Source organism: Microchirus variegatus, assembly GCF_963457635.1.
Source record: "Microchirus variegatus genome assembly, chromosome: 5".
NCBI classification, from domain to species: Eukaryota; Metazoa; Chordata; class Actinopteri; order Pleuronectiformes; family Soleidae; genus Microchirus; species Microchirus variegatus.
In genome coordinates, this window is record NC_139806.1 from 35,698,361 (window position 1) to 35,711,131 (window position 12,771).

Here is a 12,771-nt window from a genome sequence, read left to right on the forward strand (position 1 = left end):
GTCAAGATTTGTATCAAAAGTGAGTTTTTGAACAGTGAGATTTTTTTTTTTGTTTCCCTTCCCTCTCCGTCTGTCTTACCCCCGCAGTGGGTTTTTGAAAGATGTGTCATAGCATTTACCATTGTTGCAGCTGAACATTTTTCTCTCGTATTTTTTAAATTCACTTTGGCATAATCGCTCCGAACCTCGCCTCGCTTCCCCACCGATGGCGGCGCTGACGCTTAAACCGTTATTTTGAAGAGAAATGGTCGTCAATACCTAATGTTTTCTCGAAAGAACCGCAAAACGATCCGATGCCTGAAAAGGTACTAAATATGACATGAGAGTAACACACGGCGTTTCTCTGACACAATGCACACAACGTCTAATGAATGTGACGACTGTAATTGTGTGAAGTCGTGAAAACAAAATTAATTCCCTGTGATTATTTCCAGGTTTATTGTTTTCCATTCGAGGAAACAGTGGGTGTTGTTAATGAGCCGTGCATTGAGACTGTCCTTGTGTCTCAAGTTTGTCGACAGGTTTCAGCACAACTTGAAAGGACAGACACTGACAGAACCCATTCGCCTGGTCACCTATGTGGAAACCGCTGTGGGCCTGCTCAATTTTAAGGTAAATTACAAACAAACAAACCAACCAACCCTCCTCCTCCTCCTCCTCCTCCCAAAAAAACTGCACGCGTAAGACATTTTTGCAGTTTCTCCATTGTTCACCTCGGATTAAAGACGGCATCGGCGAGCCGAGCATAGCGCCCCACGTGTCCACAATGAAAGGCATTCAAAGCTTTTCTCTCAAAATCAGCCTTTTTTTTCTACTTCCCTTCTGTCTTTGTGTGTGTGCGTTTTTTTTGTGTATCCCTGTTCCAGACATGCTGACATGTTTTAATTAGAGCAGTTTTAATATCATCATAGTAGAAAAGTTCTTAATGATATTTTGGCAAGCGTCAAAGCAGTTTCTGTTATAGTGTAGCACGACCTTCAGCTACATGGAGGGAAAAGGGCATGTTTTTGTGTGTGTGTGTATTTGGAGAGAAACAAGCTGTCCTCCCTACTTTTGATTTGTCTTTTAGCTCCCTGCTCTTATTCTGTGACAGTGGTAGTAGGTTGTGAGTGTGTGTGCCTGTGTGTTGTGTGATGACAGGGGGTGTTGCCTCTGTGTGCTTTGTTGAGAACACCCTGCATCTTTACACAGACTGAACCCAAGGTTACAAGCATGAAGAAAAAAACAAAAATGGCTGTGGCACAGCCAGTGGTGAAATTTAATTTGGAGGCCAACAAAAGCAGAAGACATGTTCTTATTGTTTCACTCTGTACACAGCAGACAGTGGCATTCCATATTTATTTATGGTAGCCATTAGTTTAGACTTGTATTACAGGGATTCACCTTGAAAAAATAAACATTTATTGTGTTTTTTATTATTATTATTATTATTATTATTTATACAGTGTGTTGTTTAATAAGCCAAAATAGCATATTACTTTGTGTGCTAATAGGCTAAAGGCATCGCTTATCAGTCAATGTCTGTTTTTCTGTACTTGATATTCGCGTCTTGGCTCAGCCAGGTGTTAAGAGACATCTCTTACTTACTAACTAACTATAGTTTGACACAGTATTTATCGGCAGATTTGTTGTAGAGGATCTGGTGTGATTATGGTCTCTCTGTCTGCAAAGGAATCACAGAAACCCACGTTGTTTTTGAACGACTGTAGGAATATATCGTGTAGTGTAATTACATTTTCCCCTTTGGATCTGTGTCACTTCGGTTGGCCTGTGTTATGCTAATATACGTATGCTCTCTGCAGGCGGTGTGTGAGGAAATCCGTCGACTTGCTCCCAAGGCTGGTCTTCACCACGATGGCGTAGTCTTTGGATCCGATGACTTCTGTGCCAGCATAGGTAGACTTTTGATATCTTTAAAATGAATGTCTCTCTTAGCCACAATTGTGGTTTTCCTCCCCCAAATAACTCATTATTTTTAGTGAAACAAGTTCAACATGAGGTGAAAGTCATGACAAATCTTGTTAGCAAAGCTCGATTATTCAATGTATCACATATCTATGAGATTTTGACCACCTGTAGCACAGTAAAGCAGTGTTTAAACTGCGTTTAAGTCATGATCTACCTTATCTTCCTTCTATTTAATTTATTTCAAGTCAAATGCACTACTCTGTTGACACAACTGGTTTTATACATTTAAAGGGACACTGTAGTATTTATGGGTTTATATGACCCAGAATCCACTTTTTTATACATATTATGTGCTCCTGCATTGTCTAGTCGCTGTATAATATTCTTTGTTTCATTTTCGTAGTGTTTCAAAAAGTCATGTAAAATAACATGGTCGCGGGGCCGCGGTTGCATAGCCACTGTTAGCAGCGAGACGCCATGTTTCTACCGGAGCCTGTAAGGACAAACGCGAGGGAACAAATCAAGCGTCTCTTTACTTGTAGCAGGAAGTCCCGCCTCCTCTCTCTCCGCTTCGTCTGCTACGGCCGCGGTAGCTCCGCCCTCTCCCTCGCCTCACGAACCTCATCTGCTGACACGGAGAAAGACGAAAAAAAAAGACCATGTACAGTAGAGTTTTGTGATACTTATAGTTGAGTTATACCAAGTTAAACTACTTTGTACTTCACCTCTCCTGCTTTAGAGGGAAATATTATGCAAAAAAAAAAGTTTTCAGCACAACATAAAGTGTTTTTCTAAATGTTGATTCTGATGTGTACGAAAAGCAGCCAGTCTAACGTTTCAGACATCTATGCATTATTAAAATTGCCACCAAGAATGTATGTGATATTTTACACCTACACTTGATTGTTTTAAATACCTCATCGTAAAAAAAACAATGTTATACTTCTTATCTGTCAAGGTGCCTCGCGGACTAAAGATGCCAAGGAGCTCCTTTACGCCAGGCAGAAGGTGGTTGTGACTACCAAAGCATTTGGGCTGCAGGCCATCGACCTGGTCTACATTGACTACAAAGATTTGGAGGGGCTGAGGCTGCAGGCCAGAGAAGGAGCTCTCATGGGCTTCACAGGTGAGGGAGGTTCCTCTTATCTGCATTTTAAATAATGTCAAGTCCTGATCTGAGCATGTCTGTCTGTCTATCTTTGCTTGCCGGTGTCATTTTATGCTGCAGAAAACTTTTTTTTTGTGTCAGTGTCAGTACTTACACCTGCTTTTACTTGTCTACAAATGGGCATGTTTGTGTGGTCACCTCTGTAAGTACAATTAAAGGGCTTATTAGCAAAGTGAGGTAGCGTCTACTTTAGCAGCGGTTCGTGTGTGTGTCTGCAGCCGGGCAACACTGTCAGAATGTGTGTGTTCGCCTCTGCAGAGGGACAGACGACTCCTCCAAAGTGGATTTTTCATTCAAATTACAATTATTTAAACATTTCTACACTACAAAAAAAGTGAAAAAATAACTATGTTATCATTTTTCCATTTCATCTGTGCTGCTGTGGGGTCTGTTGTCCTCCAGTAAAGGGATGATTGGAACAAAGCAGCATTAGTCAGCTGTCTGGACACTGGAGTAAAAATGTAGGCACTCAGCTAAAAGACAAGTTGTGAACACACACACATTTGTACGAACTTGAGCTTTGAACTTGAACTATATGTTTCTCTGTTTACAACAGAATTACAGATTACTTTGCATCCTAATGGTACATTTACCCAATGAAATTAGATCAATGGGCTTAATTGATGCTGTGCACACATAATAACCGCATTGCAACCCTGGGAACATAAAATGTATGCAGATATTTGACTTTGCTTAATGCTTTTTCGGAATGAATTCTGCCAACAGAAAGTCACACGGTAAAGCACAGGTTTGTTGACCAGTGCTAACGGGGTATAAAACCCAACGAATACCGGCAACAGCCGCTCTATGAAATAAGTGGTCAGATTTAATATGGAAAGCACCATTCAAAGCGTTGGATTAGTGGCTTACAAGCCATGGGCACTTTGTACAGTATAATCTTCGTAGCTATTACTGGCCTGGGTGTGCTCGAGCAGTCATTAAGTGCTGCCAAAAGCCTCTACCTGTGCGGTAATTGACCTTGGCATTGCCTAAGCCACACGCAACACCCATTAGCACCGAGAAACACTGGTGAAACACTCCAACCTTCCTGTTAAATGTGATGCTGTAAAGGTAAAACATCCTACAAAACTATATAACTATTAATTCTTATCTTTCACTCAACCTACCATTGACCATATATTGTTTTGTTTTGACTTAATGGTCCCCAACATTCCCTGCATTTGACTTCCCATCCCTGGCCCATCATTCGTACGAGAGCACTTAGCTAAATAGCAGTCGTCCAATGAAATGCCAGCAGCACGCGGACGGCAGGCCAGGATTGGTTGCAAGGTATGAATGCAGCATTTTAAGAGAACCGACGGCTCGTAACCAAGGGTACCTGAATACTCCTTCACCGTGCCATGCTCTTGTTGTCCTAGACACACACACACACACACACACACACACACACACACACGTGTGCACATCATTCGTAGTGTGGAAGCATGTTCCCATCTTTTGCCAGCAGGGAATACACACACCTCACAAATTCACAATGTTGAATTGGAGAAACAAAATGCTGCCTTTTAATTTAAATGCCGCCGTCAACATGATGCACTGGCCCCCGCTCATAAAAACACACACTTGTGCGTGTCTCCACTGTGGCTCTGGGGAGTCCTCAGGCTGTTTGTTCGACAAAAAAATGTGCAGTTACAGCACAGGTGGATGGTGCAACATATTTTTTTTATTTTTTTCTATCAAGGGTCTTTTCAGTTTTATAGCATCCTCAGTGAGTCATACTGGATGACTGAACACATATATCACACTAACCCCTGTAAGGCAGCTGCTTCGTTTTTTTTCAGTGTGGCGCCTAATATCAGATGATGAAGATGCTACTCACTACTGGTTTAAGCCAAAACAACAGATCTAAATCTTCCCTGGAGTCATTCAGGGTGGTAAGGTGGCAGTTTCCACCCCCCTGCTTGTCCACTAAACTGACTACTTTGAGCAGTGTTTGCCTGTTGTGTCATCATAGGCCAGGGAAAAGTGTTTTTTTGTGTGTGTGTGTGTCCTTAAAACTCTCGCGCCATATTAATCATCTGAACTGTGATTTTGTGCTTTTTTGAGCAGCCACAAAGCACTTGTTCATGAATGAATTCTCCCTCTGAGGCTGTGGTTTCAGCTTCTCACCAGCTCACTCACCCGCAGACTTGCCAACATAACATTGTCTCGGTCACAACGCGCCGCTTGTTTCACACCCAAACCCAAAGAGCACTTTTACTTGCACTTTTTCCAGCTGTAAAGACACATTTAAAAAACGTTATTTCTCTGAGGCCTTGTTACTGCAAACTAAGGGAACTGGCTTTGTATCCGTGTCCTTGTGCCAAATGCAACTTTACACATTTTGTTTTCTTGACGGTTGTGATTTAATGGCTACGTCTGCTTTTTTGGTCACCATGACCATGACCTGATAGGCACACAGGATTGGTCTACTCTTTTATTTTATCTCAGTTAAAACAATAGTTGTCTATAAATTGTCTTGTAGGCTGAATCAAACTCTCTAGTTACAGTCTTTCTGCTTGACACACACACACACACACACTTACACAGGAGTAACTTACACAAACAAGCAATTTAAAGGGACACTGTGTAGTATTTATGGGTTTATATAACCCCAAATCCACTTTTTTATACATATTATGTGCTCCTGCATTGTCTAGTCGCTGTATAATAGTTTTTGTTTCATTTTCGTAGTGTTTCCAAAAGTCACGTGTAGCCCGGTCCAAAATAACATTAGGTTGTAAATAAGTTTATCTAATAAATAGGTTATTTTCATTAAAAAGTTAAATTTGACTGTGGTTCATATGTTTGTAATGTTATTTGTAACTATTTCTTTACATTGTGTCATTTATTTCTGTAAAGCTTGTCAATTGGTTGCCTGCTCATCTGTCATAATAAAGGCCACATTATACTTCTCCGACTGCGTATGCGTTATCCGTCTGCGTCACCACGGAGACGCCTCGAGCCTTTATACTTCTGCGTCGTGGTGACGGACACGCGCTGCAATTTCCCGCCCGATCAGTAGGGGTCGCTGCGCAAGGTTGTTGTGCTTCTGGCTACAGTGAGCAATGGCGTCGATAGAGAAAGACTGTTGTTGTTGAAACAGTGGCCGTTTGTCACTTTTCTGTGTCACGGAACGCAAGTTTTAAGATCATTTGAGGCGAGAAATTGGCCATTTAGAGTCTAAACATGTGCTGTGTGTGTTAAGATATGACGTATTTATAGTTTGGCAGCGACGAAGTCGGCGATGTTTAGCTCCGCCTTCTGTGGACGGTCGGGTGCGCACTGTGAGCCGGCACAGAGCAGCTTCGCTCGGCCTGTCCTGAGGACCAATCGCAGCTCTTGCCGTCTCCGTTGTCCCTTGACGGAGTGACGGACACTGAAAAAATATTTTGTGCAGTCAGAGACTACGTAGAGGCTCTTCGACAGGCTCTGCGTCGACGCAGAGTCTCTGCGTAACCTACGCAGAGCACTTTACGCAGAAGTATAAACAGAGCGTCAGAAAGACGACATTGTTCTGCCAGGATAGATGCAGAGTTTGTCAACGGTATATGGACAAACAAAAGCATACATAAGGTAAATGTTTATAATGTGGTGATCACGGGACTGTGTTACTGGAATTAAAGTTGCAATGTGAATGCTAAACGTAATTAGCGATTAGCGGTTAGCTCGCGCTAGCATGCTAACGGATGTTTTACACACGCTAAGCTATTGTAGCCTCACGTTACTTGTTGTGCTACGATGCAGAGTTTGTCAAATGTATATGGACATACAAAAGCATACAGAAGTTAAATGTTCATAATGTGGTGATCACGGGACTGTGTTACTGGGATTAAAGTTGCAATGTGAATGCTAAACGTAATTAGCGATTAGCGGTTAGCTCGCGCTAGCATGCTAACGGATGTTGTACACATGTTAAGCTATTGTAGCCTCAAGTTACTTGTTGTGCTAATTGTGTGCTACTGTTAGTTTGCTATGTGAACTCGGAATGAGCTCATGGAGGCGCATAGACTGTCGATATGACTGGTTAAGGAACATGTATGTGTGTTCGCCAGAGTACAGGACGAGAATGTCGGTGAGCAACAAGTATCGGCTGTGAGTGAGAAGCTACGTGGGTCAAGGCTGCGGTCACGGGTTTTCCTATTTCCCTCATCATCGTCATCCATCCATAACCTCCCTACTCCCCTTCCATCACCTGCACACACACCACACGCTAACTGAGGACGGACAGTGTGAGTAACCCAATTGCGCGTGCATTTATTTCTTTTTATTTTGCTTGTCTGAGTGAAGCGGTCACTGAGTTTTTGACCTCGCCGTACTCCGAGCATCGAATCGGGCCTGCATCGTTTTATTTCAAAGACTGTTTAGACTTTAAAGCGGAACTAGACCGGAAGTTCCTATTATCGTTGTTTTTGTTGGTGTGTATCTGCGTCATTACCTCGTTTATGAAGCCCTGACGGTTAGAAACAAACAGTTCAGCCATTGCTGAGAACGTTGTGTTTTATTGTAATCTTGGGGCTCAACGAGATCACTGAAAATCCCGTAATAGTTACGTAAACAGCTGTTCTCCTGAACAGCAGATCGTCCTGCTCCGGGCACTAGTCCGGGCACATCCGGTTGTGTACATTGAACCGCAGAAGAAGAATAACGTCCGTTGTGGAGGTGTTTCACGAGCAACAGTGTCTTCTGACTCTGGGTCTGACTCCGGTTTAAAGTCATAAAATGGACTGCGGCGGGGAGTCGTGAAGAAGCTATTTTTAAACACTGTTAAAACAATGTTTTGATAATGAGGAGCAGTGCATCCGCCGTTCCAGAGGGGGGCGCTGCGCTTCTGAGAACGGATGTGCTGGATAGTACTGGCCAATCACAAGACTCTGTCTTCTGGGGGTGAAAGTTCACTCTGAAATCTCGCAGCAGAAAAATACTGTCAGAAAAGAGGATTTCTATCGGCTAGTTCACAGCAAGTAGGAGGTTTTTGACCATAAAAACAAGTTAATATATGTAAGTAGACCTCCATAACTAACATTTATGTGCAACAGGACCACTCTATGTCACCTTTAAGTATGGTGTGAACATGGTCATTGGTTTGGGCATTGAAATGTGTTTTTGTTATTCCAAGATACTGTGAATGTTTCTGAGATCTGTGAATAATGGGAACATTTGACAAGTGCTTAAGCTTTGTTTGTGTGTAATACACTTGAGTTAATTTGTAGTACTGTGTGTGTGAGTGATAATTTGAATGTGTTATACATATTGATTGGGTTTAAAATAAGGATTTTGTTACAGTTATCTTAAGTTGATTCGGCACCACAAAACAAAACTAAAAGAACCCAGAGCCCGCCCAGAGATGATTAGAACAGTCACATGGGCAGGGTGTTACACACGTAAAATAACATGGTCGTGGGCCGCGGTTGCATAGCCACTGTTGGCAGCGAGACGCCATGTTTCTACCGGAGCCTGTAAGGACAAACGCGAGAGAACAAATCAAGCGTCTCTTTACTTGTAGCAGGAAGTCCCGCCTCCACTCTCTCTCCGATTCGTCTGCTACGGCCGCGGTAGCTCCGCCCTCTCCCTCGCCTCACGAACCGCATCTGCTGACACGGAGAAAGACGACGAGGACGACAGCCTCTCCTCTAGATGGCACTATAAACTACTTACTTCACCTTTAAAGCTTTGTTGTGAATTGCAATTTATTAATGAATTATGTTGCTAAATGTTGATGCTTTTAACTGCAGCGGGTCGATTGTGTAACTGTGGCGTGTGTATTATTCTGAGGTTAACTGGGGTGAGCAGAGCTCGGTGAAGGGAGTGGGTTCTCTCCTCCCCTTTCCTCTCCTCCTCTCCTCCTCCTCTTTCCTGGGCTAATTTTTCCTCCTCCCCTCCCCACGCAGCCCGCCTGCTTAGCCACCTTGAAGGATTTGTTGTTTGGCGACAGAGCTAAGCCCTAAAGTGTCGAGTTCCTGCTGGCTGCCGCTGAGCCATCGTTCTCACCAGACATTTCATAACCTTAACTTATCGCGACAAGTTTGATCTGCAAATGTACACGGGATTATGTCCGTGGCGTTTGCCCGCGTTTCACTGAGAGGGAGTGGGAAGCATAAGGGTTGGGGAGAGAGGGGTGTGAAACTCGGATGTTGAGCTGCGGTTCCCACTCTGGATATGATTATATGCAATTTTTTGAAATTGTCTGAGGAAATGTATGCAAACATCAAACGCGTAGAAATCTTAATTTGTACAGTTTGGAAATAGTTGTTGTGTTTGTCGTGGAAATATTTACCCGACTGCTTGTCTCTCTGCTTAAGTCCACGCACATTGATTTCTGTCTCATATCTGAAGCGAAGTAGACGTTAAGCAGAGTCTCTCCTTGACAGCAGGGCTGTGAGGAGACATGAGACACTTGACGTCTCTTTGGCTCACTTCAGTGAAAGAGATTGGTCTTCAATTCCTATTATTCCTCTATGAATTATATTTGCCTTTTTCCCACAGGAAAATTCTCAAAAGTAATAAGCTTTAAAAAAAAAAAAAAAAAGGTAAATGACACAAATAGTTTTATTAATAGCTTGTGTGAAAAAGTAAAAAAATGACTCCTTCATAGGATTTTTATAAGAATTTCTGTTTCTTTCTTCCTTCCTCTCTGTGTTTGTGTGTAGGTAAGCAGGTTATCCACCCGTGGCAGATCCAGGCTGTCCAGGAAGAGTTCTCCCCCAGACCAGACAAGATCCAGTGGGCTGAGGAGCTCATTGCTGCTTTTGAGCAACATCAGAAGGAGGGCAAGGTAATGGAAACATCCTTTTCCAAAACTTAAATCTCATTATTTTGTCATTTAAAAAAGAAAAGAAAAAAAAGAAGAAAATAATTTCTTGTATTTTAGTGTTTTGGGCTAAAATAGTAGACATTTGCTTTTTTTTGAGACAGTTTATGTCAAAAATGTATCTCAATAGTATTATTATATATAATATTAGTGTTAAAATGTTAATTTTACATATGAAGAAGATACAAATACCTCAAATAGAAACCTCCAGTCCTGTTGTGTCTGATCGTTATCATTTTCTAGCACTTTCTATTATATTTTCAGTAAGTTTACATCGACAGCAATAACATTGTGGAAATGTCACTTTATTCAAAGATATGCAGGCCCTGAGTAGTTCTGTTTGAAAACACAACTTTCTCCGAGGAGAACGGCACTATATGGAATGCTTGTGTTGAAACGACAGGAGTCTGCCTCTGCTGTGAGACTGATCCTTTGTGTATCCTCTGTTGCACCTCTGTAGTTTCAGAGAATGCATATACTGTACTGTACATCCCTGGGTGACTCTCAGAGACATCACAGGAGACGTCTGTGTGTGTGTGTGTGTGTGTGTGTGGTGGTGGGGGGGGTGCGCATTTGAGCAAATTAAGTGTACAATATTATTGTTCCTAATTTAGTGCATGGTTGGATCCAGTGTGTTGAGCTCTGTGGGCTATCTGCTGAGGTAATGCACAATCTGCCCACACCTCTCTTCCTGCCAGGGCTGCTCCTACTAAGCATCGCCCGAGGGATTCATATCCAACCCATCCCTCTGCTGTAGTGTGTGTGTGTGTGTGTGTGTGTGTGTGTGTGTGTACTTGTATTTGTTACCTCTTTAGGGCCTTTTTTCTGACATAAACACTGACCTTGTCAGGACCAGTAGTCCTCACGGAGACCAAAACCTGGCCCTAATGAGACATAGCATCATTTCTGAGGAACTGGTTAAGTTTAGGGAATAGAAGTCAATGCCGTGTCCTAAGAAGAATAGCTGTGCTAACGTGTGTGTGTGTGTAACAGAGTGCCCGGTCAGTCTCTTTGTCTTACAACACGACAGGTGCCTGCTTTTCATAATTCCCACCTCCAGCCATTGAATACATCTAATATCTTTGGTTGTTTTGTCTGTGGATTGTTTTGTTTATTTTAAAATGACACTGTCTCACAAAAAAATACTATTTAAAAAAAAAACAAAAAAAACCCAGAATTCTTAGTTGCATTTTCCTCTTAATATATCAGTGAGCTAGAAGTTGCATGTACATTATGACGGAATAAGAGTCTGACCATGAGAAATGTCCATGTTGCATCTTCACATCAACAAAGTACAATCACTGTGATTGCCTAATATCTTAATCTTTCTCTTTCTTTCTCTTGCCTCCGTTTGAAAACCTGTTCAGGGTGCGTTCGCCTTCCGTGGCAGCATGATTGACATGCCCTCGCTGAAGCAGGCGCAGAACATCGTATCGCTGTCCAAAGTGATGCCAGAGTAACTCGCAAATTTGCGAGATGTAATAAAAACAGTATAGCACTTACTCACAAAGTAATGACTGACGGACAGAAGGGAAGACTGACATTATTTTTCAGTTTGTAATAACAGTTTGAACACGTGCATTAAATTAATCTGTGTGTCATTGCAGCTGCAGATGACTTTTTCGTTCTTTCCTTCCGTCGAGGCAAACACAAACTCCTGCACATAGCGAGAAACAACGTCAGTGAACCTTTGGAAACCAAGTGACGGAGATTATTACCCTGTTTGGGCACTTTCTTGGCAGGACGTGCACCGTCATGACACTCTCCAGTGCGTGTGTGTGTGTGTGTGTGTGCCTCTGCCTCCCATCACTTCTAAGTCATGATGAATGCTCTTGCATCTCCACGGTCCGGGCAGCTGGGCAAAAGGGTAAACAAACACAACAAGCCACTGTTGAGGATCTATTCATTGGGCCCCCAGCCTTCCAGTCAGGCCTCAGCCCCCTGCCCAGGGCCTAACTCACAAACATCAAAGTCCCGCTCGCCAAAAGAAAAAAAAAAACAAAAAAAACAAACCACCGATGGAAGTGTGTTAACTCACGATTTAGCTTTTTTTTTTGTGTCAGTCTTTTTAGCAAAGACACGCAGCTCGCTCTGTGGAAGCTGCGAGCCTGTGGTCTTGATGGAGAAGGCGTGCAGCGTCAGACACACCATGACCTGCACGGAAAAGTAAACACTGCATACATTCACACGCTGCGGTGGAATACTTAACGTGATCTCTCATTTAACACGGAGAAGTCCTACCTTGGATTTCCAGCCACTGTTTTGTGATGACTTAACCTGTTGTTTTTTTTTTGTTTTGTTTTTTTTATTTTTTATAGCAGCATATTTAAAAATAAAGTGGCGTTTAATCAGCAGTGAGTGGAGTGAAGTAGTTTGTTGTGCTGTCGTTAATAGAAGCACAATGGTGCTCTGTGGAGCGCTTGTGCACATGTGACTTTCAGAGACAGTGAAGTGGATGCGATGTAAAGACTGAGACAGATTAGTGACCATGTTGCTCCAGCAGACCAGGACCGAGGCTTTGTCTCTCTGACTGTGGATGGGAGGATAATTGGGGGGGTGTTGAATGGTTAATAGTGCCATTGGTGACCATGGTAATGAAAGGCACCATACCTCCCTCGGCCACCTCGTCCACTCATCTCTCCCCTTCTCTCTCTCTCCCCTACTGTATGATCTATTGTGTCTGAGGCAGGACTGTGATCTGTGCCAGGCCCGGGCCAGACAAAAAGATCGAACCCACTTCTGCACCCCGGCCAAAAAAAAAAGACAAAAAAAAATAGAAACCACACAACAGTAAGCTGTCTCTCTGGCATTTGGCCACATATTTTTCTCACACTGACATTTTTGTTTTATTGCAAAGAAATCATTGTGTCGTAGATTTTTAATT

General features: G+C 42.7%; 1 protein-coding gene across 2 annotated transcripts in view; it reads left to right on the forward strand.

Annotated features, from left to right (window-relative positions):
• clybl (citrate lyase beta like) overlaps positions 1-11,618 on the forward strand; it is a 65,553-nt gene extending 53,935 nt beyond the window's left edge. Inside the window, exons 4-9 of one of the 2 annotated variants that reach the window (XR_014592843.1) lie at positions 511-612; positions 1,803-1,896; positions 2,867-3,034; positions 9,727-9,851; positions 11,255-11,397; positions 11,495-11,618. Coding sequence is in view for 1 of the 2 variants with exons in the window: in XM_083890406.1 (XP_083746532.1) it covers positions 511-612; positions 1,803-1,896; positions 2,867-3,034; positions 9,727-9,851; positions 11,255-11,347 (582 nt within the window). In the remaining variant the exon portion in view is untranslated. Of the gene's footprint in view, positions 1-510; positions 613-1,802; positions 1,897-2,866; positions 3,035-9,726; positions 9,852-11,254 lie in introns of both variants that reach the window. The other variant, XM_083890406.1, reaches the window with a different exon arrangement.
• Positions 11,619-12,771: the final 1,153 nt, after the last annotated feature.